General features: G+C 38.8%; 2 protein-coding genes across 9 annotated transcripts; one reads left to right on the top strand and one right to left on the bottom strand.

The window, feature by feature from the left end:
* Positions 1-66: 66 nt before the first annotated feature.
* mak (male germ cell-associated kinase) lies at positions 67-12,037 on the bottom strand. Of its 6 annotated transcripts, XM_086151405.1 has the most exons (16): positions 11,877-12,037; positions 10,165-10,500; positions 9,309-9,363; positions 8,939-9,060; positions 7,804-7,886; positions 7,340-7,472; positions 6,677-6,848; positions 5,431-5,598; positions 4,699-4,941; positions 4,384-4,589; positions 3,864-4,003; positions 3,435-3,581; positions 2,307-2,387; positions 1,525-1,644; positions 1,206-1,304; positions 67-905 (listed from the first exon to the last, which is right to left on the bottom strand). In XM_086151405.1, the coding sequence occupies exons 2-16, from the start codon at positions 10,266-10,268 to the stop codon at positions 745-747; spliced, it is 2,034 nt and encodes a 677-aa protein (XP_086007531.1). In that variant the 5' UTR covers positions 10,269-10,500; positions 11,877-12,037; the 3' UTR covers positions 67-744. The 6 variants fall into 6 exon arrangements, with proteins under 6 accessions (XP_086007531.1, XP_086007533.1, XP_086007532.1 ...); XM_086151407.1 differs by lacking the exon at positions 1,206-1,304; XM_086151406.1 differs by lacking the exon at positions 2,307-2,387.
* A 2,237-nt stretch (positions 12,038-14,274) lies between these two features.
* plcxd2 (phosphatidylinositol-specific phospholipase C, X domain containing 2) lies at positions 14,275-26,098 on the top strand. 3 transcript variants are annotated; one of them, XM_086151413.1, is made up of 9 exons: positions 14,275-14,528; positions 14,643-14,779; positions 14,871-14,990; positions 15,496-15,549; positions 15,651-15,806; positions 17,240-17,350; positions 17,580-17,710; positions 20,873-21,059; positions 25,979-26,098. In XM_086151413.1, the coding sequence occupies exons 1-8, from the start codon at positions 14,426-14,428 to the stop codon at positions 21,030-21,032; spliced, it is 972 nt and encodes a 323-aa protein (XP_086007539.1). In that variant the 5' UTR covers positions 14,275-14,425; the 3' UTR covers positions 21,033-21,059; positions 25,979-26,098. The 3 variants fall into 3 exon arrangements, with proteins under 3 accessions (XP_086007539.1, XP_086007538.1, XP_086007540.1); XM_086151412.1 differs by lacking the exon at positions 25,979-26,098 and having other exon boundaries at positions 20,873-22,360; XM_086151414.1 differs by lacking the exons at positions 15,651-15,806; positions 25,979-26,098 and having other exon boundaries at positions 20,873-22,360.
* The last annotated feature ends 1,587 nt before the right edge of the window (positions 26,099-27,685 follow it).

Below are 27,685 nucleotides of genomic sequence, written 5' to 3'. Positions count from 1 at the left end.
TAAAAATAAAATCAAAAAGTAAACATTGTATCAATGAGATAGCTACAGTCAGTTAAATAAAAGCCGAGCAACATACAATGAAAGGAACTGTCGACCTGCTTTTTAAATAGTCTATTAAAAAACAGAAAGTAACTGTACGCAATAGGTTAATCGCTTGTAGAATATCCAATGCTATCAATACAATTGGCTCACACTGCTTCTGTGGGTAACACAGTGGAATAGTTTTGCAAGGTCATCATGGCAAAGATTTCTGAAAATGCACACTTTTAGTTCATCTCCCATGTTTGAAACCCCATAAAAAAATAAGAGTGCAAATTACCATCACTTGAGCAAAAGAAATGACCTGATCATTTTGTTTCATGAAACATCATGAATTCTTTATCAGAGATTCCCTGTATGTATGAATGCTACCTGTGGTATTATTGTTTTTTAATCTAAAAGTATTTTAACCTATATTTTTTTTAGATTTACACTGTAAAAGAAATTCAACTTTATTTTGAAAATGACTTATTTCCTCTTGAAATTTTTGTATTGAAGGACTTTGTAACATTAAAAATATGCTATTTAATATAGTAAGAGCCTGCTTTTTAACATGCCTGCTGGGTGCCTGCTCAAACATTTGGGGACCTCTAACTTACAGCAGTTAGCACGTGTTTTGGTTTGGAGTTTTTTTCTGTTTTTTTTTATCAAATGTGCACCTCGAGATAAGACACCCTGACAGGCGGTTGAACCACCCTGGCTGAACTACCGATTTCCACCATATTTAGACGTCCAGTCCACCCTGCCGTGCACAGGCTGGACAGCGGGAGCTCTGCTCAGCAGATTCCCAGAGGTCTTCCCCAGAGCTGAGTAGCTACTGCCCTTCATCTGAGTCCTGTCCATTCTCCTTTTCCAGCCCTCGTAATCTGGAAGAATGAGACAATCTCTTAGGAGCTATGACACATCTATTGTCATAAAATGATTTGTCACAGGGTTCATAATACTTTTACACCTGCTTATGATAATAACAAAAAATGATATTAAGCAGAGAAATGAGTTGGATGTATAAACACATGAGAAACTAGTTCCATGCTACACAATCTTAATAAGGGAATCAAAGAAAGTGATAAATTAGGTGACTTGTTTTTCTCTCTGTAAACTAATTGAAATAACGCCATATAATAGCCAAAGAAACCCTGCGAGTGACTAATCCAGAATGGCAGTACCTTCATGTGTTTCACTCAGAGATGAGTTGGGTTTGGACTTGGCAGACTTTGGTTTGTCTTTCTTATAATCAGGAGAAGAAGAAGTAGTAGAAGGATTGACTGAAAGAATGAAAGGAAAAGGGAAAAAGTCTTTGTAAAAGACTAAAGGGAAACATTAATAGTCTAAGAAGGTAGGTTAGTAGAAGGAGTAGTAGAATATGTATAGACGGCATCAAGCTTTGGGAATATAAGCAGTGCTTCTGCCCGAGGTAGAAATGTATATGCATAGCTAAATACATCTTTGAACGTTGACTTTTCTTTAATATAAAACACTACTTACCTGTGTGCTGTCCCACTAAAGGGGCAAGCTGAATTCTCTGTCCCACCGAGCCCACCTCTTTCTTTTGAAATGAAGGGATATAGCTACCACAGAGATTATATTTGGTGCTCACAAAGTTACCTGGAAAAGGTGAGGGAAAAAAATAGATTTTTGCATTTTATCCTATGCTGATAGGCATTACTTGTGGTTTGTAAGGCATTGTAAGTTTACAGTTAGATGCCATTCAAATGCAAACAATTTAAATGGATGTTCCCGCACATGGTTGCCCTGATAGAAATATTCTGCATGAAAAGGCCTTTGCATATGCATCAGTTGCTGAGGATCCAAACAAACATATAAGCCAAGTGACTGAAGTCATTCAACATTTCAAGTGACACCACTGAAGTGCTCAAACACCAGCAGTGAAAGATGTTATCAGAGTAATTAGTCAAGTAGTTCATTGTTCCCTTGTGAAGATACTGTGGTTGTAGTGCAATTTACCGTCTATTTAGCTACTGGGGTTCTTAGTTCTCCAGTGTAACTGTGTATTTGTGCTATGCCCCCCCACCCATGGAGCTTTTAGCTGTTGGTCTCTTTCACACGCAAAGTCACGCACTGAATACTTGAATCTTGTTGCATCAGCCGCCATGCTGGTTGTTAGTTTATCTCATTTTACCCTCAAGCTATGTTTGGAATCCTGCATACCTCAGACTGTAGATATTTCTTAAGATACTTACGCTCATGCCTATAAAACCAAAACAATAACAGCCTGAAAAGATGGGTCACACATAGCAATTAAATACCTTTGGAGAGGTCAATTTTCTCCAGTATTCTGTCTTTAACAACAGTTTTCTCTGGAGGGCTGTCGACAGATTTAGAGGCCTCTAGTCGCATGGCAATGAGAAGAGTTGGAGGCATGCAATTAAAGAGAAAGGAAGAAAAAAGTTCAGATTACCAAGAAGGGAATAGATTTACAGGAAGGATGACATGAAAGTAAAGAGCCCAAGCTAACGTCATAGAGTGTAAAAAGTAGTAACTTATTAGTAGTAGTAGTAATGCATGAATAACACGGGGAGGAGGTCCGACACACTGTGATGTGTGTTGGAGAGGGGATCGAGAATTCGGACGAAGGAAAAAATAAATAGTGGTTGCAACTGAGGGACATTTAAAGGAGCACTTGATCTTGCAGTGACAGTCTTAATCTCATGAATAAACAATGGAGCGGGAGAGACAAGGTGAGCAGGAGAAGACAGGGAGAACAGTGGGGAGCGATTGTGTGTGCCGGTCTACATGACAAATGAATTTATAGAGGTCTCCTAGCTCTAAAGTCGCAGACACCCGGGCTCACTCCAAACACTGTTTTCTCAATGATCCCAGTAACTGCTGATCAGGAGACATTAGTTAGATTATTAGCATTTAGGGCCTTTAAGTCACAAAGAGGACAGTATCATTATATAACAATGTGTGCCACTGACAGGAGCCAGGTTTCCACTGCAGAGCAAGAGGCTGCTTATGTCAGTGTCTTTCAACCTTTAACCATATCTTTCGGATGAAAAACATCCCGTGGCACAGCACCAAACAAAAATGTTACAAAATTACACCATGTAGCGTAAAACAACTGTTATCTAGTGGAGTGTAAGAGTATTTAACTGCGTTGCCTGTCATTACATCATAGACACTTAGCAATAACAAATTATTTCTAGTCACTAAACAATCATTTTTTTGGACCAACTAAATGAAACTAGACATTTCCCACAGCACACAGGAAGATTGCTCACAGCACACTAATATGCCACTGAACAGTGGTTGGAAATAACTGGCTTACATCACTGATGTAATACCATTTCCCTGTTTTGCTGCCAACAGAAGATGTTCATCAGGTTCACAGAAACAGAGTTATTGCCTTTTCCATTTGAAGCATGATCGCTTACCTGCATTTGTTCTGGCGAGTGAAAATCCTGCCCCGATAGGAGCGAGCGGTTTGTTCACTGGGTTTGAGGAGTTCTCCCACAGGTCTCGGAGTGTCATTCCACCAGACTCTTTTTCACCAGAGGGAGTCTGATTCTTGCCAATCAAGCCTGAACAAAACAGTTACTAAATGAGTGAAAAATCGTATCGGATACAACAATTGTTTTGAGGTTTGTAGTGAAACTGACAGTATTTTTAAACTGATATTAATTCTACAGAATATGTTGGGTAATATGTTTGGTAGGAACACACTACCTGACAACAAGTAAGTGATATTGTACATTAAAGAGAGGAAATTGTGCAAAATCCAAAACTTAATGAGAAATTACTTGTATTACAATGAGACATGGTGACATTGGTCTACCCACAGAGGTGATTAATCCCAGTCATACCTGGCAGGTATCTGGATTGGCTGAGATAATGCTGCCGTGCAGCAGATCCTGGGAGATTGGGATCAACTTGACCAATCTTAATATTGGTGGGTAGCTTGGTAATTGATCTGTAGGAATATATTGGTTTTGGCTCCCTTGGTCTAGAAAACAGAATATATTATATGTTATGTGTATATAATATGAAAAGGATTTTCATTATAATGCAGAGAATTTGACCTCGATAAAATGTATGTGGCTCATAAAGTGCTGCATATGAAGGTTGTACAATAAAGTGCATGATTGAGTATGAGCATTTTATACTTGAAACCTTGAATATAGATGATTCAATCTAAAAATAATCATTTACCTCTATTAACACAATTGACAGTACGTAATAAGAGGGGATTTGACAAGAATATTACATGTGTAATTGTTGTATTGTAATGTTGAATATTTGTGTTTTCCAGGCCTTGAAGTTGATATTGTACTCAAATTGGGATGTGCTGTTTGTTGTCGATGGTTAAGATGTCATGGCACTCACTGTGGCTGCAGCTCCTTGGTGCTTCCGTCTTCCTCTGCATTCCCTAAGCTGGGTTTCTTGGAGTTAGAAGCAGCAGTTTCTGACACATCTGATTCCTCCCAGCTCTCCGAGGTCCTTGCTACCATCTGGCCCCAGCGACGTCTACCGCTCTTCAGCACACCAAGTCCAACACCAGCACCGACGCTGTTCTCACTGCCCAGCGCCTTCTGCATAGGTAGAGTCACAGTAGGAAAGCTGTTTTTTCTCCACAATCTTGGACCCAACCAAGTGCCCAACAAATCAAAAAGTGGTTCATTTTGGTGCAGAAACACTCACGACATGGCTGAAGTCTTCCGGTTTGCTTTCAGGCTGAGGCAGGGGGATCTGCTGAAGGGGTTTTTGCTGGTTTCTAGAAGAGGATGTGGAGGCTTTGGACTCGGAGGACGACCTATGGGGATTAATCTTTGACTCCGAGGCTTGTTTCTGGGCTATTGCTCTGGCTTGGACCTTCTTTACTTCCTGGCTATGAGGACGAGCCCCCAGGACATGGCCAACTTGGAAGTATGGATAACGCAGGGCCTACCGAGGTGGAGACAATTGCACTGCATTATTTTGTTTTTGCGTGCGTATATGTGTGTGTGTGTATATGAGAAACACACATACAAGGTGTGTCGTTCTGTTCAGCATGAATATTTTGATTACAGCTTACAATTAATTACAACTTGTCCGGTAAAATACTCCCGAAATGTTTTTAAGAATCGGAAAATAATAGAGATGGAGCACCCAAACAAAACAGAACAGTCCTGCAAGCCTCTTTAGCTTAGAGTTGTAAAGCATCGTCACTTTGTCTGGAGTTTTCCTACCCAGTGGTAACAGGTTTTCTTGCTGGGCTGGAGTGTAGATGCAATTCATTACTGTTGCTTGCTCATTACATGACATGAAGCACATCAATAGATTTGGCTTCAACATTTTTAAATGAATGAGTAACTCTCACTGTAAGCGGTCATTTGGATAGATGGGATGGAGAAAGACATGGCAAACAACTTTTACAATCTTATACATGATTACCTGGACAGCAGTGGGTCTTTTTTTGGGGTCCCATTGAAGCAGGTCCTTCATCAAGTTAATAGCTTCATTGCTGGCATTTGGGATAAGCGTCTTCAGATGAGTGGGCACACATTGCGGAAAGCGAAAGTTCATTGCTGTGGCCAGTTGGTAGCCCTCCGGCCAATCCAACTAATGGAAGAACAATCAAATTATCACAGGTTATCATCTCAATTAACGGGGGGAGCTTGCACTCATTACATAGCACTTGCTATAAAATGCTTAAAAAGAGAGAAAAACCAAAATATTACTGTTCATTTTGTATTTAGGAGCCAAAGAAGAAACTCAAGTCCAGTTGCTACAAAAAGGTTTCAACCAGAATTAGGAGCCAAAAAGATTCATAGGATTGCCATGTGATAAGGCAGAGTGTGGCTGGTGAAAAGAAGCCATAAAATATCCAAATTGACGTTCACACACAGAACAACACATTCTGTGATAATGACAAAAGTTGGAGAGAAAATAGTGTGTGTTTGGCAAGTGCAAAGTTCTACATTTTTAGTGAGTAAATGTTATTATGACTTTCACTGAGGATCCTACTGGAAACAACTGAAATATTATTTATACCATTTTGTGCTTTTTGACAAATGATATTGAATCATTAGTCACAGTGATGGAATTAACATATATTTATATTCTGTTTAGCTGACCTTGCCCACCTGCTTTTTATTGCCTAAAGGCTCAGCTAAAGTGTAAATGGCAGGACCTCCTTTCATTTTAGTGGCAAATGATTGCAGGTAAAAACTGATGGACATCTAGATTTTTGGCAGTAATGGTTCCAAGTTGTCATTGTGAGCTAATCTGAAAGAAGCTTTTTCTCAAAGTGGTTGATACCGCAATGTTCTGGTTTATGCCACTGCCACTTGTTTGGCATGAATAAATAAGGTGATCCATAGAATAATTCTGCTACAAAGACCGTGACCAAAATTAATGACGTCAACAAAATAGTGGCCATTGCAATTGCTGAAATCACTGCGAAAATCCTATAATTTCCTTTGAGCATTAATGAAAGGTTTCTGTCAAGGATCCAGTAGAATTGTAGAGTGATTAGTTTTTTGTAACCAGTGTTTCTACAGCAATCCAAAAGTGATGGAGTAAGAGACACAGCATTTTGACCTTTTTGGTGAACTGGTTTGCACAATTGAAATGTAACCATGACTGAAAGGCTGAAGTATTTGTCAGCATTTTAGCATCTTAAAATTCAGTGTCTCACCTTTTTGACAGTGCCCAACACTTGGCAGATCTTGAAGATCTCATCCACTTCACTGTTTCCGGGGAAAAGAGGCCTGAGAGTGTAAAGTTCAGCCATTATGCAGCCCACAGCCCACAGATCAATAGGGGAGCTGTAGGTGGACGACCTGAGCAAAACCTCTGGCGCTCGATACCTGCCAGAGGGAATACTCAGTTAAATGAAGTTCCACAGATTATATAGAAAAAGAACATAAATACACTTCAGTGCCTATCTGGTATTGAATCCTTCAGTCGTTTTCAATTCAAACTGACCTTTGGAAAAAATATTGATGTATTAAAATGTATGTGTCAGATACACATCATACATCATAAATAGAGTAAAAAAAAAGAGATTCCCTCCCTGGCGTTTGTAAAGTAATATATTGTGTCTTTTTCTTGTTCATTTACTTGTTTACTTTTCTTTTTGTCATTTGTTTCAGATTTTTGGTATGGGATTGAAAATGCCATTTCTGGCCTTTTTTTAATAATACGTGCATGCAATTAACTGGGGAAACTATTTATCAGGAATATTGTCTACATAGTTTATGTTATGGATTCAGTGCAGTAAATAAAAATTCTGGTCAGCTTTCAAGGTCCCATTAATGTCTAGATGCCCCCAAAAATGAAACTAATACAAGGGTCTCACCATCTTGTTGAAACGTAGTCAGTGTACGGAGGTTTGGAACGGATTTCTCTGGCTAGTCCAAAATCTGCTATCTTGATGAGTTCAGGGCCCATGCACAACAGATTTTCTGGTTTCATGTCTCGGTGGAAAAACCCTGAAGATGGTTGATTATCTGTATTTTAGGCATTTCTTAAAAGCCCACCCTGTCTTACATATTCTTAATATGAAGAAACCCAGGATCAAATAAAAAATTTGTGAAGCCTCTAATAGGATGAGAAAAGCCAGAGGTTTGAAACCATTATGTAACATAATATTTGTTGACATCCAACTGCATATTGTAATAAACATTCATAACATATAGTTGTTCTGTAGGTCTCTTCACATCAGAATGTAATTTACATGACACATTTTCAACAAACTACTAAAATGTCTAAGTTATCATGCTACTTCACTGATACAGTAAGTGACACAGTAAAAGTTCTTACCATGTTTATGCACAAAAGCCAACCCAGTTAAAACTTGAAACATGATGTTCCTAATTTCATTCTCTGAGAACATCTTATTCTCTCTAATAGCCAAAAGAAAAAGGAAAGAAAGACAGATAACAGAAATTGTTGATGAAAAAGAGAAGTAATAGAGAACATGCAAGCTAGATGTATGGAAGCATGAGAAACTGTCATGCAGTTGAATATTTCTTCTTTTCCATTTACGCTTCCCAATTTGTACAAACTCTCTCTTTTTTTTCAGCGTATTAGAGACCCTGAAATATTTTTTATCTGATTCTTCAAAATTTGAAATAAGTTGTTTAACAATCATATCCACACATCCCTACATCATATAGTAGCAGATTGGAGAGGTTAAAGGAATAGATTATCCAAAAAGTGAATAGGAGTAAAGCTTGTCCTCTTTTTAAATGTACAAATATTTAGATTTATGTCTGTGAAACTCCAATGAAATTGTACAGAATAAAATCATCAAACCGCTTTGTGCCATCATGGGGGTGAGCAGATTGAGACTACATTTTTTTGGATAAACTATTCCTTTAGGACTGTTTTAATAAAGAGCAGTTAGCGTTTGCACACTCCAAGATTCCTGTAAGTGTAAGAACACATTAGATAATTGAACACTGAAATCACAGATGAATTGTTGTGTTATCACAGGACTTTGTGAATCTTGCAGTGTGAAACTTCTCCAGCGGATTTGTACAGTGTGCAGGGAACACGAAACACCTACCATGTTTGTGTATAAATGACAGGCCTTGCAATATCTGAAAGCTTATGTTTCTTATCACCGATTCAGGGATTTTTTTTTTTCTGTAAAATTAAAAGAATCCTCAGTAGCTGGCTACTATTATAATGGTCACATCAACAGCAATTATTGTTGTTCAAAAAGGTCAAATATGACAAGCAGAGCACACATACATTCATTTAATAGAAAATAGACTAAGTGCACTGCAATAGAAATGTTATTGTTTTGTTTCTCTCTTGGTTATTAATGATTAAACAACTGAAAATGTGTATACACTGAGCAGGGGTCCTAATAGACTTTACAGTACCAGGCTACAAAGCAGACTGTTTCACTAACATTCACGCTGAAAAAAACATGCATTCATTTCCTTACCTGTCCTTCATAAGTTGGTAGAGGTTTTCCTTCATGTACTCAAAGACGAAGTAAAGGTGATCATTCTCTCTAATAACCTCCTTCAATTTCACAACGTTTGCGTGGTTCAGCTTCTTCAAGGACTGATGTGATGCATCAAGGACACATAAGAGGAAGCCGTACATTATTCACATCCAATATCCAGTTTTTCTGACTTTACACCAGCTTTGTTATGAAAACTTTCTCAAACTTTCAAACAGAAGCACAGTTCCAGACATATACATGTAATATATGTTTTATTTCGTGGCTATATCTTATCAATTAAGTTCCCCTAAAATTCTAATATCACAAAGAAAAATTATTAATCAGTTATCAACTTCATCATCCTTACCTTTACCTCCCGTAGGTTCATACATTCCTCCCATGAGTAAAACTTGCGCTTCATTCTGCGAAAGGCAAAAGTATGAGATAAACGAAATCACAGAGGAACAGGCCATATTTCATTTACAAATCATATATTATGCAAAAGAATTTTATACATTTCAGTCGGCTCTAAAAGTTGGAAATGAAAATGCATCTCTTGAGAATTGTTCCAAAACTTTTCAGTCTTGTCATTTAAAGTGCGAAAAACTCTGAAAGCTATAGGATAAAAAGAGGCAACTGACATACTGAGAACCGCAGGCTTCACGACTACTGTCCTCTGCTGATTTCATTCCACAAAGACATCCGGATTCGTCTTTTGTATGAAGCAAGTGTTTGGGTTGTTTCTCAGTTTCAAATGGTTGTCGGCAAACCGTTTCCGACTATATTCATCAATCAGCCCTCATGTAATAGTTACAGAGGGCAATGTATCTGTTACTCTTCTCAGGATGCCTGCAAGATTCAGCTACATCTTCCACAATACAAGCAACCTGACACACGCCCATCTACTTTCACTGCCTTTCACCATCACCGCACATATTGTCTTACATGGAAACCGACTGATCAACAATTGGACAGAGCTCTCGAGAATCACATTTATTATTCAACCCTCCTGCTATGTTTCCAAAAATAACACTTTTCAAACATCTTCTTTTGGCCATAGAATATTAACTGCACTTTTCTGAATGCAGTTGGGATGTTTGGTATGCAAGTTTTTGAATGAGCTCTTTTTCTTTGAAATAAAAAATAAAAAAAGCTTAGAGCAATTTCTTCGTAGCAACATTAAATATCTACAATCAAATTAATTCATTAATCGAAATCTTCACCTTTTAATGGCCACAAGCTCTCCAGACTCGTTGCTCCTTCCCATCAGCACACTGCCGTAGGTCCCGTCCCCCAATTGCTTCAGGGTAGTGTAGCGATTCATCATTAATCAATATGGTATCATCAGTTTGTTTTCAGCAACAGTCTTGATTCATTAATTGAATATCTTGTCCTCTTCTGCTGAAAAATTGTTGCCTTTGTCCCTCTGTCTTCCTCTCGGGGACTTGAGGTTCCAAAGTGTCGCAAACCTCAGTGATTCTTGCAGTACAAAACACATCTTGCATTCATTGATCCATTGTTAGAGACTGACATCATTTCTTCGGTAAAGTCTTTGTTGACTGGAAAGAAAGAAACTTGGCTTTGTCAGAGGTGAACTTAAACATGTAAAAAAAAATAGGATTAAAATCCCATATCTCCAATCTACACATTCAAATAAATATTTTGTAGAAACCTCAGTCCAACTATTACAGGTACAACTTGTTTTCCCCTCAGCAAGCAAGACAAGGTAATACACAGGTAGGATGTAGCAGATTAGGCCACCAGGGATCCAAATAGGATGTTACATCACCGTCATACTTACTGGCATTCACTACCTTCCCTGAGCACAGCGCTTTCCAAGAGGATTCAGTTGCTACAGAGGACACTGAACATACTCTTATGTTGTATGATCATCCTGACCAGCAAACCGAAGCAAATGAGATAATGCAACAGGCTGTCACTCTGAGTTAATAGTGTATAACTTGTTCTAAATGTTACGCACAGGATGATAAAAGACAACTTAAAAAGCATTCCTGAAAACAATTATACCTATTTATCTTATTTGTGAGGAGGTTCTGTTTTGAACTACAGAAAAAGTTAATATAAACTGTCAAAAATAACTCTATAGAGCACCACTTTGTATTATTAACTCTTTATAAAGCGCTTCTTTAGCAGTACACATGGTTTACTTACAGGTGTCAAATTACATTTTGAGCCGATGTCCCTTTAGAAATACAGGCGAGTGTCATCTGCGGGTGTGATGCATGGTATTGTTGATCTTAACTGAGAAAACAGAAAGCGGTACTTCCCCACCAAATAGACAAAAGATTGTCAACAGGACGTCCACCTGTGGTTTCTGCATCCACAAGGGGCCATATGTGGGCTAAATGCATTCACAGGTCAGCCAAGAGCTGCTAGACAAAATTAGATTAATTCATTGAATGGGGCCAGGAACTCCCACACAGAATGGCTTGTGCGTCTCAGTCACTTTTGACTAAATCGCATCATTGGCAAATTAAGGGATTTGTCATTTTTTGGAACATACTTTTACATTTAGTGCATTCAGAAAACTCCCGGCACAAAAACAGACTTCAAATGCAAGTGTACGTGAGATAATAAGCGAGGAAAGGAGTGGGAGAGCCGGGCCAGGGGGGACTGCTGGCTGCATTCAGCTCAAACATATGCCAATCTGTTGTGGGGGGGATTTAAAGGGAATTAAGATGTATCCAGGCCACTTGACATTAAGAAGCTATTCAAGGTCAGCTGCACTGAACACACACATGGACACACACGGAGAGTGAAAAATAAACTACTGGACTATTTGAGTGACTTAATTTTTACACATTTTACACTGGATCAACATTGATCTCCAAATAGAGGAAACAACAGCAACCATGAAAAAAGGGGCTCCATCACAATTCCACCCAATATTCACCAAAATGAACTTAAAACTCACCATTTTGGGAAGGGGGCGTTGTCTTTACTCCGTTGTTGTTTGGACTCGTTGATGTCTGATCAATATTCGTGTCGTCTTAGTCAAGCTGTTGCGATCGGGTGTGTGTGTAGGTATTAGTAAGTGTGTGTGTGAGTGTGTGTGCGTGTGGTTGCTCCCCATGGAAACGTACATACAAACGCAAAGGCTTGTTTAAGCTGCCAAGTGACGAGTGGGCGCGCAGTGGCTTGTGGGACTTGTTGTCCGTGGCTGAGAGTGCCGACAGAGGCTTAACCCCTTGTTACACCATATCGGGTGTCAGAGTGTGAGGAAGTGTGGATTTAAAATGGCAACGATTCACAATAACAGGTTTTGAATGACAAAAATACAATTATGCAAAGCAATATTTTCAATTTAATGCAGTTTGGGGCGGTGCAGTGGCACAGTGGTTAGTGCTTCGGCCTCACAGTGCGAAAGGTTCGATTCGGATCGTGGGACCTTTCTGCGTGGAGTTTGCATGATCTCCCGCGCACAGTCTGAAAACATGCAGGTTAACTGGAAGAAAATGGGGAAAAAATTGCTCTGAATCAGTGAGTGAATGATTGTTTGCTTGAATATTTGGCCCTGTGATTGACTGGCAACCGGTCAAGGGTGTACCCCGCCTCTCGCCCGATGACAGCTGGGATACACTCCAGCATTCCCCGCCACCCTAAGTGCGGAAGAAGATGGATGGATGGATAGTGCAGTTTGTTTATTTGTCAGTTTTTTTTAAGATGTTTTTCAAACATGAAGACACAATTCTTGATGAATATCAGTTATAGAGAATAGAACAAGTCCAGTGATGTGCCGCTAGATACACCTACAGCAGGGGTGTCTGAGCAAATTTTGGCCCTAAGAACAATATTTTGTGGCCCCCTACCTGAAACAAAATCTTTGTGTCGGTGCGACCCGTGCATTTTTTCGCACATGCATCTGAGGGTTTTATACAGTGTGTTAAAAGAAAAAAAAACGTACAAAGAGAAAAAGAAAAAATGACCTTGCAATATATTTTTTGCTTCAAAATTTGAAAACAAAATGATTTTTTGATTAAAAAACCTCTAGTGACACTGTTAAAATGATCTTTTCTTTTCTTTCTTCTTTTCTATAAAAAAACACCGAAACTATACCAAAAAATAAAAAATGGGAAAAATTAAAAAGATTGATTTAATAGCCAGAATAGCCACCATTAGCCTTGTAAACATTATACAGTACATCCTCTTATACATGCTACCAATTTCTCATATTTTCTAGGGGTAATTATTCCCACAGTGACAAGATTTTCTCTTTCAACTTAACAATATTTTTAGGGTGTAATTTCAGTAATTATTTTTTAATATTCATTTTTAATATTCATTTGTCATGTATTTTTTAGAGGAACAGTTCATTACATATAAAGATTTTTTATTACCTATTTTTATTTACCTGATTACCTCCTTTACACTAAAACAAAGGAAAAATTTTGACTTATTTTTACTTCTAGGTAATGATTTTACTGGTCCGGCCCACTTGACATCAAATTTGTATGTGGCCCCAGACCAAAATGAGTTTGACACCCCTGACCTACAGCTTTAAGGATGTGCTCAGGATCTCTCTCTCTCTCTCTCTCTCTCTCTCTCTCTCTATGTGTGTTTGTGTGTGCGCACGCATGTGTGTATTAAAAAAGCTTAAGAACAAATCTTCAAGTATTTAAGTTTAACTCTTTTAATGCAGTCAAATGACCCCCTAGGGCCAGCAATAGGTCAGCCAAGCTACAAAACTGAAGTGCCCTCTTGTGTTTAAGGTATTTTCAATACTATTGAATGAATATTTTTTATTGAAAATATTATCAATATTATGCATTTATGAGAATCGAGATAACAACTGAAATGTTGTTAAATGAATAAATAAACATACAAACAAACAAACAAACAAACAAACAAATAAACAAATAAATAAATAAATAAATAAATAACAGATACATTAATAGATTTGCCACAGAATGTATGCAGTATCTACTGCATGTATGTATTTGGTTTTAGTGCTCGGATATTGATATATATACATACACAAACACAGAAACTGAAGTCAGAAAAATTACATGCAGCGTAAGTCAGGCAGGAGAGATAAGATTTTCAATACTTCATCAACAAAAATGAAGAAAAGGCTACTACGATTCAATTTGGCATCCGTGATGCGTTCAAGGACCATGTTGTGACAGGCCATTTCTATTAAACGCTGCATCGCTATCAAAACGGTGGCGGGGGGTTTGACGGTAGTCCTCACTCACACAAACTCTTCGGGTTAAGAAGCAGGGATGGGAGGAGGTTTAACCCAGTGGATCGACGCACTAAGAGGATTTGCGCGGTCGTTAGTTCTGCAGGTGACCGGCGCAGGACGACGTCAGAGACGGGTGTCGGTGAAGACGCACGGCGCGGCGTCTGGATATTTGAACACAGTTCCAGATTCATATTCTAAGATGACCAAAACAAGTTTGGTGCCGTCTGGATCACGCAGCGACTCGTCACTGGTTTGCTGTCTTACGGTCTATTTGTGACATGAAGACGCGACCGGCCGGCATCGGCACCGTCAACGCCAACTGGATGGGCTCCCTCCCCGCCAGGCTGAGTGCCATGCCCCTCAAACACATCGCCGTCCCAGGTGAGACACCTGCTTCTTCTTGATGTCCTCTTCCAAGTGGGAAAAAAAAGAGAAACATGGTGTGCACCATCATAATCATCTTCATCCTTCCCCGGCTCCCCGTCTCTCCTACAGGATCCCACGATTCCTTTACTTACTGGGTGGACGTGGAGGCTCCAGTGGGGCCTGACCAGAAGGTTTACGTGAAGTACCTGGCCACCATGTTTAGCGTTTTAGCCAAGAAAGTTATGGTGAAGTGGTCCATGACCCAGGTACGGCCTGCGGCCTGGCACGCCTGTAAGTCAATGTTGTTTGCTGATCAGACACTTTCAGTACACTTTCTTTTTTACTTCTATTTTGTAGAACCTGACCTTTCAGGAGCAACTGGATGCAGGGATTCGCTACTTTGACCTCCGGGTCTCCTCCAAACCCGGCGAGTCAGGAAATGAGATCTACTTCATTCATGGCTTGTTTGGACACAAGGTGATGATCATTTTTGTCGTGTAACTTAAATGGTCTTTTATCATGCACTTTTCACTCTTGTTCTTTCCTGGTCCTGAAATAAAAGAGGTGATTGAAGCCTCACAAACGTTAAATGCATTTTAACTGGCAGCCATAGTTTGTCTTCAAGGATTTCTGTTAGTTTACAGCTGAAGGTGATCTTTAAAGAGGATCAGTGGGGGTCCCACCCTATCACGACAATAAGACATGGTGGTGCAATAATGGCTTTGCTACAACCAGTGTTTGTTCAGATAGACTTGAGATTGAAGAAGTAAAACTCCTCTGGCTGACAAGTACTTTAATTATATGTTATAACAGTTATCCATGAAAATAAATCAATTACCACCATGAAAGGGATTTCTTTCCAAAAATGTCTTCAAGGGCAATAATTGATTCATGGAGGTTCTTCTGTACACATGACAAACAATGTATGGCTATCAGTAGATGAAGCACATGACTTCTTTATGTGTTCTACCCTCTTCCAAAGGTCAGAGATTGCCTGAATGAAATCAACTACTTCTTATGCAGACACAGGAAAGAGGTGAGGAATATGAAGGCTTTATATCCACTGACACCCAAAATCAGAAATACAAATATGTGTCACATCAGTGAGATCTGATGTGTGTGAACTGACTGATACAGGTTGTATTCTTGGATTTCAACCACTACTATGCAATGGGCCCAGAGCACCACGTATACCTCATCAACATGCTTCAGGAAGTGTTTGGCAGTAAGCTTTGTAAAGACTGTACAGTGGAGACCATCACTCTGGACTTCCTATGGGAGAAGAAATACCAGGTGAGGTCTTTATGAATTAGAGAACTTAAACTATAAAAACAATGATATGGGAGAAAAAAAAATCAATTTCAGTTTTTGTAACCAGCCTAAACTAATCTATGCTTCCTAGAAGTGTTTCAATCAGTGGGTTTTCTGTTTACAGCTTGGATATCGCTGGTGATTTTATTGCATGCAGTTTCATTAAAGTAATAAAGTTTAAAGCCAACATTTAAACAATTGGGAAAAAAAACCCCTTGTAATTGATTTTTTTTTTTTTTTTTTTTCTTCCTTTTTTGCAATTTGTTCGCTGCTATAGTTCTTATAATGTCAGGGTATCACACCTGATCCCAATTTGCAATCGGCGCCAGCTGCAGCAAATGCCGCTAATGAAGATCCCTATAAAGGGCAGCGGCACGCCCGCCTGGCACGGGGGGGGTTGTGGCTCCCAGACTACTGCGGAGCACCCACTTTTGTGCAAACTTGCTTTAATTTTCTGTTTGGATGTGCAGTCACTTTTGTTTGCATTTGTTGTATCAAGTGAATATATTGGTAGCCGGGCAGGAGGGCTCAAGGAAGACCAAAGAAAAGATTTATGTACGCAATGAGAGAGGATATGAAGTTCATTGGTGTGAGAGAGGAGGATACAGAGAATAGAGTTAGATGGAGAAGGTTGATTCGCTGTGGTGACACCTGAAGGGAAAAGCTGAAAGAAGAAGAGGAAGATATCATCCCTATGCTTGAGTGAGGGCATGAGCGTGCAGATCACTTGTTAGCAGATATACTACAACCATAACACGAGTACTATAACCAGACACAAGAGTGTGCCATTCAGAATGTATGCGTCTCCGGTAAGGTAATCCCTGCTGCTGTGACTCTCCTGTGCAGGGTTTAGTGATGAGCCTCATCCCATTAATGTTCCATCAGCCAGTCTGCCATCCTCTTATGATACTACTTATGATTTTTTTTCTTTTCCATACAATCACCCACTCCTTACTTTTACCCGATCTCTAAATTAGAATTTTGAATCGATTCTGTCACTTTTCTCTAATATAATTTCTTCATCCCATCATGTGCATTCTCATGTGTTTGCATTGAAATAAGGGCTTTTCTAAAAGGCTTTACACAAATTTTTTGCCTATACGGTGTCAACCCTTTTTTTTCTGCTGTCTCCGATTTAAATACATCGGTTGGGTTCCACTGACCTTAATCGTGGCTAACTTGGCAATGGAGAGGGAGAGGCAGCATGGGTCAGCAAACAGGGGTATGTAATACTAACTGCAGAGGGCTGAATTCTTTTTTATTCATGCATTTAGTTTTTTTCCAAGTGCCCCTGGAAGAAAAATCACTCATCTGTTTTTTTACTTCATGTTAAAGAATAAATCCCTATGTTTGAGAGATCACTGATCGTCTATTATGCCCCCCTGTTTCAACTCACTTCATTTTCCTCTCCACAGGTAATAGTTTTTTACCACCATCCCTCAGCTCAGTCCATCTCTGTCATGTGGCCTGGCCACAAGATCCCTGCTCCCTGGGCAAACACTACAGAACCCGAAAAGCTCATTCAGGTTAGAAAGCAACTGAGAAAGCCTTGCTGGATCTATAGATCTCATCTCTTGCTCTGTTATCGGAACAGAGTAACTTTGATTGATCAATATTTGTTTTATTTCTTCAGATCTCCTTGTCATTCCGTTCCCCCTTTAATTACCTCCATTTCCCCCATTGTATTATCTAGAAGCTCATTTAATAGCTATTAACAACAGAGTTGCATTTTGAGTCATGGTATTTATTTTCCAGTTCCTGGAAAGCACGCTGAAGGAAAGAGCCAAGCAGGGTTCCTTCCACGTGTCCCAGGCCATCCTCACACCAAGAGTCAACACTGTCGCCAAGGGCTTGGTCTGGGGTCTGCGTAACTACCTGGTTGAAAGGTCAGTGTGCAGGTTGGAGTGTGTCATTGGTAATCTTTGTTTTTATGGAAACATGCATTTAAGACATACTCACACTCCCAGAAATGCAGACAAACACAGACTCTTTTCATTGACCTTTATTACTTTGGTATTTATTGTACAAGCAAAAAAAGTAGATCAAAATCTGCAAATGTATTTGATGGCAAGACTTTCAACAATATTTTTAGTATTAATGTGAATCCAATAATTTTTCGTCTTGAATTAAAAATGTTTGAATGCTGTTGGAATTTTCCTTCTAATTGGTCTTATGGTGACCTTTGCTTTTGAAACTGTCAGGAGCTCTGATGAAAAACAAATTTTCACATTTGCAAACATAAAATTTTAATTGTTTGAAAAAATGCATATAACTTGCACAATATATAAACAAAAGTGAAGGTGCGAGATTTAGTACATGTTTACTTTATGTCCAGCAGAGAGCAGTACAGTTCATGTTCATAAAAATCACTATTGATTTCTGGAAATTGCATAATAATGATTCTAACGGCCTCGAGACCTTCTTACATTAGGAAAGGATTAATAGAACGCATAATGTGTTTCCTACGCCGTGTTCTGTCTTCACTAGCTTAGTCCTCTAGAAATTACCCATATTCTTCATTTTCCATTTACAAATTCTTGTGGATCAAGAAACATGTCATCTGTCAGATAAGATTTTTTTTCCTGAGAAAGGCCTGAAATATTTTTGCATGTAATTCAGCAATATCTAAGTGGAAATGACAGTGGAAATCCTGACTTATAATACATACCCTGTGTACCCTTAAATTTGAGTGGAACAGCCACAGATGCTGAGGGATAAAACCCTGAACGGATGCTGTGGCGAGACAGGAGGTGGCCTAATTTTGCACTTCTAAGGAAATGGGATTGTTTATCACCGCTGGATAAACAGTCAGCCTTCCTGGTTTTGTTCTGCTGCCGGCTACAATATTGTGGAGAATAGAAGGGTGTTGGAAGTGTTACAATGGTGGAAGTCTGCTCGTGTGCATATGTATTGTGATGTGTATGAGTGTGTGTATGCCAAGGAGAAAAAGAAGAGGAAAAAACAGTGTTGAAATTTAAAGATCTTGGAAAGGGGATAGTGGGTACTGACAGAATCTCTGTCTTTAACCTTTTAAACGTATTCATTTATAATTTCAAACAGTGACCGACTGAAGTGTCCCTTGAGGATGATGGTTTAAAACATACTAAAGATCTGCAATATCAATAGATTAAATGAGTGTTATATCACTCAAACAACTCACTTTGTAAATGAATCATTCAAGATGCTATTCACAGGTGAGCTCTCGTCTAAAATTTAAAAAAAAAAATTCAAAAGTGTATGGCCATGTTGAGGTCAAAAGGATTTTTGATCAACAAGTGAGTAAATATTTCGTGAAATGATTCATCCTTAGGGTGGCACAGTAGTTGGTGGTGTGGTCTCCCAGCACGGAGGACCCGGTTCGATTCTGCTACGCAACAGGTTCATTGGGAAAAAATTGCCCAGATTCTGCAACTGAGAGAGTGAATATCTGTCTCTAAACGTGGCACTGTGATTGACTGGGGAGCAGGTCAGGTTGTACCTTGTGTCTTGCAACTAGGAGAGTCAGATAAAGGGACTGGTGTATGATATGTACACAGGTAAACTCAAGGCCCTCGGTGGGATTGCTTTTGTTCCGCAGGATAATATTTAATTATTGGGATAAACTTGTGGCACTGAGAACAGATGAAGCACCCACGATGTGTGTTCGAGAATGTACTAGTAGGCAGGATCTAGGAGGAATTGCGCCAGGAATTGGTCAGGAACAGCTACTTTTTGCAGCTCCTTCTCATCCGGATGCATCAACCGTATTGTTTTAGACGGACCTGGAGCGTCATGTCTACATCAACACTTGTATTTCTCTTGAAACCTAATGAGGATAAACACGGAGTTAGTATTTTGCACATGTTTGTGTTCTAAAATGGAAATTGAGTCCCTCCCCTGACGAGAAGGGGTGGTAATGCGCCAGTATCGTCAGCCGATTAACACATTGGGCTGAGAATGCATTGCCTATCGAGCCATAAGAAATAAATGCAACATATTTTTCTTGTATTTAATTTTGTTGCTTATAGACAAGAATGTTTAAGCTTTGTCAGGTCAAGGTTCCTGCTTAGACGAGAGAGCATCAGAGCAGATAACTGAGCTGCACTGTTTCCTTTTTGGACTTTTGTCTTGCTACCACAAGATGTGTTGGATTTTTCTCTAAAGGAAATTATTATTTTTGGCTGTTGACATTTTTTTCATTAGAAATCACCCTGGAAATGCTGCATATAGAGCCGGAAGAAATTGTTGCGCCTGATTTTTTTTTTAAATTTATTTTATGTTTAATGTTGTTTTAATAAGAAGTGATTAAAAAGCTTCGTTAGTTTCAGGGTCAATATGTGCAACAAATTCATTTCAATAAGTTTTTCAAAAAAAGAAATTAAACTACTCCGGCCATCGACTTGTACCGATTTTTACATTATGGCCTATGTTGTATTTGAGTTTGACACCCCTGTCCTAGAGAATCAGAGAGGTGTATGGGTTTTATCTTTGGTGCAGTAAAACTGTTTTCTTTTTGTATAAAACCACAAGCAAGCAGTAGTTGAGAGCAGTGGTACTGAATATCTGGTGAAGTTTTTAGGTAAGAGTTATTCCGACAGTGTTTAGTGAAGAGCATCACATCAAGACTTCACACAACATTTCATCACAGGGATGAGGTCAGAAAGAATTAAAATATATATATATAATATGTTTATACTGTTTTAGTTTTGCCAAATGCATTTGCTTCTAAATATAAAAGTCTAAACTTCCATCACAACATCTCTGTTTAATTCTAATCCATTTTAGTGATGTACAGGCAAATTACACATCCAGACCCATTTACAGTATATGTGTATATACAGTTTTCACATATCACAGAAACATTCACTTAACATTGGCATTTAAAGTGTATTTCTGGTAAAAAGAGTGAATATTTCAAATTGTGAATTCAATTTCATCAGGATATTAGACGTAGGAACCTGGTGAAATTCTTTTAGTCACACACACACACACACACACACACACACACACACACACACACACACACACGTAGCCTAATTTCCTTTCTTGTTTTGGGCTCCGTCAAGCAGAAACCTACCGACCATCATGTCCTGGGTGGAGGCACAGAGGCCGGGGACAGGAGGAGTCAACATCATCACCTCAGACTTTGTAGACCTAACTGACTTCGCCAACATTGTCATCAACCTCAACAACCAGTTACTGAAGGAACAAAACCTCAAGCCAAGATGACGCATGTGTTAGCACAGCAGGATGAAGGTGTGTTGACTGACCATCAGGTGAAGATTAGAAGCCAGATGACAGCTTTGCCCGTTGCATTTCAGTGATAGTGCTTAAACAGCTCTACAGTTCCCGTAATGTGTTCTAAAACAGAACATGGATCTTTCTAGCGTAGTAATCATGATCATTTTCACTAGAGCATTTTCTGCTCAAGGGCATCCTGGCGGTCAGTTACCTGACGGCTCAGCTTCCTCTTTCAATTTTTGGCATCTAACAAAAAGATCACTTTACATTTTTGTAAAGGCTACTTGAAACTCATCTACAGACTCCTAAAAAGGGATGTAAATCATTGCTCAAATAATATATGCAGTGGCTTTTCTTGATGCTTACTATTTTGATAGGGATGGCCTAAGCTTTTTTGACTTCCATATATTACATTTCCATATTGGGTGATGCAGAAAACCGTTGACACACGTTGTGCACTTTTCATGAACTGGTTAATGATCATGTGACTTAAGGATTTTACTTTTTTATATTTGAAATCGTTCAAAAAGCAGCTATATCTGATCCTTTTCCTGTATTCATCATTGACATGTGGAAATACAGAAGCACTAAGGTCCTAACGTCAGGGATTCATGTGTTTTACTTTCTGGAGATAGGTTATTTAATAAAGATTTTTGGTTTCCGAAAGTGATGCAATGAAAAATCAACTTCTCAACTTTTTAAAAAGCTGGTGTTCTTGAAAGCAACTAAAGGGAGGCAATACTTTATGAATAAATGGCTTCTATACCGATAACATTAAAATACTGTTTCAAAGTCGATTACAGTACTGCTTTTTACAGTTATGGTGGAAGGCCAAAACATAAACATTTTTGTGAAATTCTTATTGGCATAACATTTTGTCAGTATATGAATTGCACATGTTTGAATGTGGTTGTTGCCTGTGAAGGACACAGTCTGCAAAATGCCAAGGAGATTTGTTTACACAGTATTTCACACACAATAAAAGTTGTGAATGTTTCAGCTAAAACTCGGTTTTTAACTGCAAACTGTGATTTTCCAATGCTGAAATGACCATGTTCCTAAAGGGAATGCTACAGTTTGATGCTAAGTTAAGCAAAGTCACTTGCTGTGAAAGAAATGGCCGCTATGGTCTCACTGACACAAGACTGTTCGCTATACTGGGTACAATCTAAAAACAGATGTTAGAAATAAAACAATCTGTGTCAATTTTTAACACACCATGGTGTCCAGGGAAAACACTTTTGTAGTGACATAATAAACATGCTTCACACAGTTGAACAACACCATCCTAGCAGAACCTTTGGAGGTCTACCTCCTCAGACATCTTAAAAATATCATGGGGAATCTAGAAGAAAGGGAAGTTTATAATTTTTATGTGATCTAAAGCCATTGAGAAAAGACAAAAAGGTGGGGAAGACATGAGGCCCTGGCACTAATGGTTCACTATGTGTAAATCAGGGGGCAGCACATTAATTAACCCTCTCCAGGCAGATGTTGCAGATTTGCGACAGCTAAATGCTACTTAGCTAATTACGCCACAACTTAATTTGAGCCTGAGAGGGTTAATCTGTTGAAAAATCACTCTCACCATTTTCTATGTTGGCCAATTATTCATTTAAAAAAAACAAACAATACATTTTTATTTCATAAGTTAAAGCTGCAAAACTCAGAAAAAAAGCCAATTTTGAACTTCTGCCCATAAGCTACCAATTTTTTCCTCTACAAAATAAATATGAAAATAAATAAAATAAAATATTCATCATTGACCCTGAGGCATGAAATAGCTGTTTCCCGTCAATAGTTCAGACAGTAAAGGGACAGCAGCCGATACAGGACATACTTTCTTTATTCCCATTGACCATTTTCCAGCCCACAGGTGCATCACAGAAGATCTGCCTTCACCAATATGAGCTGGCAAACAGAAACATAAAATTGTCAGTATGCTATTCAAGATTTACACCTTTAGTGAACCATTAAGCTACATGTGGGTGCATCAGAGTTTTTCTCCTAGTTCCTCCATAATTCTGCTAAATTCGAACACTAAACCCAAGTAATGGATGCTTGCTGAGAAAAGCAGTAAAAAGAATCAGTAAAAGAACAAAAACAAGCAGCTTCTCATTTATAAAGCATTATGTTATGTATGAGAGGAAATAAAAACAATAACATAAACTTACCTTTGCCTGAATGTATTTTTGCCCATATCTAAAGAATCTGGTATGAGTTTTCAATGATGCATGCATAGACAGCAGAAGATAAAGTGACATTCAAATGTTAGTAGAAATTGTTAGAAGCTTTTGGTGTAATCATGTTTAACTCCTGGGATCTTATGGTTTGTCATCTTAAAGAAAAGTGGTTCCTAAAAAAAGGGAAAGCTTTGGGATACACACATTTTTTACACACTTGTGTGAGATCACTTCTTCGGCAGAAGAAATTGAGAAAGAATTCTGACGAAAGTTAGTCTGTGTTTGTGTGTGTGTGTGTGTGTGTGTGTGTGTGTGTTTATCCAGTGGTCACCCTCTATAGACATAGACAGTTGTGACAGATGCTCCTCATTCCTATGGATGGAGGAGGGAAACTGAGTCAAGTGAAGAAAGCAAGAAAGAGGAGGGAGAGGAAAACAAAATGAAAGAGGAAAAGAGAACAGAGTAAAAAAGCAAAGTCTGGAAGAGAATAAGCAAAAGAAGGGTAGGAGGAGAATGAAAATGTCTTTCATCTGAATTCATTTGCTTTGTGGACCAGTGAGGAATAGCTGAACAGCTGCTTTCCTCACAACATCTGTCTGAAGCAAATGTTTTGCTTTCTCTTAAATTTCCCCCTTCTTCTTTCACATCCTGATTCTGCTGTGTGAAACTGGCTGCTCTGGCCAGGCCACAGTGTTGACACAGTCGAGTGTGGTCAACAAGCAATGTGTGGTAGACACACACACACACACACACACACACACACACACACACACACACACACACGCACACACACACAAAAACACACCCACTTTAATTGTGCAGTAATTACACATACCATGTCAGGCCAAGTGGGAGACGGATGGAGAGCATTCCTTTGGTGTTTGGAGTACCCCACCATACTGTATCCCCTTTAGCTTCCCAGTAGAAGACTACACAAGTGTGAACTTCCATAGTTTAGTAATACATTTATATTGTGCATTAAGGAGTAAAGGAGAACTCACATAGTGTCCACTCATCTGGACCGTTTAAAATGCATTTACTGCAATATTTACGGCCATTTAAAAATACATGTGCTCAATATATTGAAAAGGATCATGGAAAAATATTAATACTTGACCTTTTAACGGTTGGCATGTACTGTGTTTTGATCTCAGTAACAATCGTATGCAATCAACTCCCATAGTGGTGGATAGCATTCAGAAAACATATTGTTGTTTTTGTTGTTTGTAATCTCAATCGGATAATTACAATAATTTTAAGGATGTATTAACTTTTGAAAGTAATTTAATTTTTTATAAACTGCTTTAATATCTGTGCAACACTTAGATTTGTTTTGAATTTGCAGGTAGAATATGTGCATTTTCATTAGAAAAAGTCATCCAAACAGTATTTGAGAAAAGTGATTAAAATTACAACACACATTATTTTAAAGAAATATCCAATTGAAAGATATGTAAGGATAACAAACTTTGTCTCAACAACTAATCTCAATTTTATTGGTGGTGCCCAAGTTGTACGCGCTTCAAAATTTATTTTCCTAAACATTGTCATTCTAACATCTGCAGGTGAATTAATAATACATTTTATGACAATTTTTGGTGTTGCTGAAACATGTCATGTTTCCAGTCCTCATAAGATTTACACTTTGGCATTTTAGTGGAAAATTTCATCAAAAATCATCACACTCCTGCTGTGGTTGTTTGCTGTGTATGTGTGAAACTGAGACAAGGAACTATTTTTGGGTAGGCATTTGTCCACCCTAGGAGTGGTTTAACACGATGGTGTACTTACATAGTGGGAACAATGAGTCTAAAAGGATTTCATCCTCGATACACAATGACTGTCACATGGAAAAAAAAAAGAGGTTGGATCTTCTATCTAGCGTGACTCCGACTCAGAAAGGGAATGAGTGAGAAACAAAAAGAGAGGAATGTAATATCCTTATCCATAATCCACCAACAGTGTCAATATTCGTCAATTATCTGTCATTACAATCCTTTTAAAACCATGTGGGTTAAAGACACGCAAATCCCTCAAGCTCAACATCAGTCTGGGATTCCCCTGAGATTCACTTTAATCAAACCCACCTCCATTTGTAGACAGTTCAAGTTACACAGGCTTTCTTTCCTTCTTTGTGAAAAATCAAGCATCTTAAATCTGTGGTCACTTTAAAAATGTATTCTAAACATGGACTGCCAAGTTTGTAAACTGTATATCTCTGAGCTGTGTCTTGGTTTGAATCCCTTTCCAAACACCTCCGGAGTTCTTGCGCAGCCTCCTGAGGTCACATGGGAATTGTGGAATTAACTCTGGAATGCTGTCAAACTTTCGTCTGCCCCCTCAGACCTATGAGCTCCGTGTTTTTGTGGATGATGTCAGTGGGAAAACTTAGTAACTGTTATGCTTCCAAGAAACCATAATAACCTTAATAGCCTCTGGAAACACTTGAAAGTAACTTAAAAGGAACTGAAAAACTGGAAGTATTATCCCAATAGCATCTAGCTGTTGCTTGAGACTTTAGTCAGCTGCCACCAGATGTCAATTCAACATCAGTCTTGATGTCTGACAGACATACAGTTTCGCTCGGAAATACATTACGATTAGCATTTAAATCAAACAGTGGTCAGATGCCATATTCAGACAGTAAAACCAATATAAATCAACAGTGGTCATGTCCCAAGCAGTACATTTGTAGCTAATCTGAGAAACTTTTTATAATTATAATAATTTATCCTTTATTAATCCCTGTAGGGAAAGGTGTTCTCTGCAATTAAGTCATCATGGATGAACCATGAGCAGTAGGCTGCCGTCCACCAGGGCCAGGGGAGCAGTTTGGGGTTCAGTGTCTGCAACACTCCGACACACTAGGAGGAACCAGGAATCAGGAATCAGGAATGTTCGCTTCCAGAGATGATTGCTCTACCTCCTGCGCCACGCCGCCCCCTTTGTAATTATAGCTTAGTTTATAGCACTGACAAGTGCCCTGTGGGCCAAAAAGAGTCCAAATGTGATGATGGACGGTCTTTGTTCACACGTGGTCCGATTTGAGCAGCCTTACTCTCCACGATCATTTAAGGCCCAATATGAGATGATGAAGTGGACATTTGAGGTCGGCAACATTGCTGTCTGGATAGTTTTTAATGCTGGCTGTGGTATTAAATTATTAATTTAGTCACCTGAAACCATAGTCTACATTCATTCACATTTTTAATACTCATGTTCTGCTATTTCTTTAACCTTTAGAGGAAAACTAGTAAGTGGCCGATGGCAAGCCAAATGCATTCTTAATATGTCAGTATTACAATTCAGAAATGTCTTTTGTTGACAGTTGGAACAAATGAACAAATACTGGCCTAATTCATAATCCACATAACTGGGAGTACACATAATTCAGTCCACAAATTCATTTTGTTTGCGTCTAAAATATTTTGTACAGAATTTTAGAAGTTTCAAAATATTTGGTTGTGTGTTAAGAATTTTTTAACTTTCAATGCATTTTTTCCCAGTTAGACAGTAATGAGAAAACATCAAGAATCCTTACTGAGGTTGTCGATTTGTCTGGTAAAGATGCTGTTTTTTTACAAGTCATCTTTTATATCAGCCGTGTGTTTATCCACATGACTGGCAGCGAAAAGACAGATGACTTGCTGAACTTTAAATAATTTGAAGATTCACGTATATCCTGTAATCCTGTGGGTTGGAAATTGTTGGTTTAAAAATTCTTGGCAAGAAATTGTATCTACACGTACCAGGTGTTTTGTAGAGTTTAGAAGCAACGGACAAAGTGGAACGGTACTTGGTGAAGTAACTGCTTTCCTGTTTATGCATAAGGTGAGATAATCCTGAAGTGGTGGATAGGCATGCATGCTAGTGTGTGTGTGTGTGTGTGTGTGTGTGTGTGTGTGTGTGTGTGTGTGTGTGTGTGTGTGTGTGTGTGTGTGAGTGTGTGTGAGTGTGTGTGTGTGTAGGCCAGATCTGTCTGGGGACATTCAGCTGTTTGCACTGCCTTACTGAGAAGGTTGACTACTTGTCTTGCAACTCAATGTAAATCCTGAAAATATTTGGAGTGCAGGTTAGGATTATGTTTAGTCTGATCGTGGTCAGAGAAGGATCAGTCATGTAATGTGTTGCTATTTAATTCTGAGTCATCATCCTCCCGTTAGATTAAAACCTAGCAACTGTGAAGAATGCAAAACAATGCCAAATAAAACAACATATCTCTGATAAAGAGGTGCTGGCTTTTTCTATCTGCATGGTGTCTGGACCGATACATGACCTGACATGTATCTGAGATTTTTCAGATGGTGCACATAACTTAGCCAAATAGCAGCCACCCACTAAACAATGATGTGGAAAAACAGCTCTGGAAAATGAAGGGACAACACATCTTGGTGATTCTATAAATCACCTCTGTACTTCAGCCTCTCGCATTGTGAGTGTGTGTTGGTAAAAACTTGA

Source organism: Fistularia commersonii, chromosome 8 (genome assembly GCF_037954325.1).
Source record: "Fistularia commersonii isolate RoL2024-O1a breed Wild chromosome 8, RoL_Fcom_v1.0, whole genome shotgun sequence".
NCBI lineage: Eukaryota > Metazoa > Chordata > Actinopteri > Syngnathiformes > Fistulariidae > Fistularia > Fistularia commersonii.
Note: the sequence above shows the minus strand (reverse complement) of the source record. Positions and strands in the feature narration are given on the sequence as shown.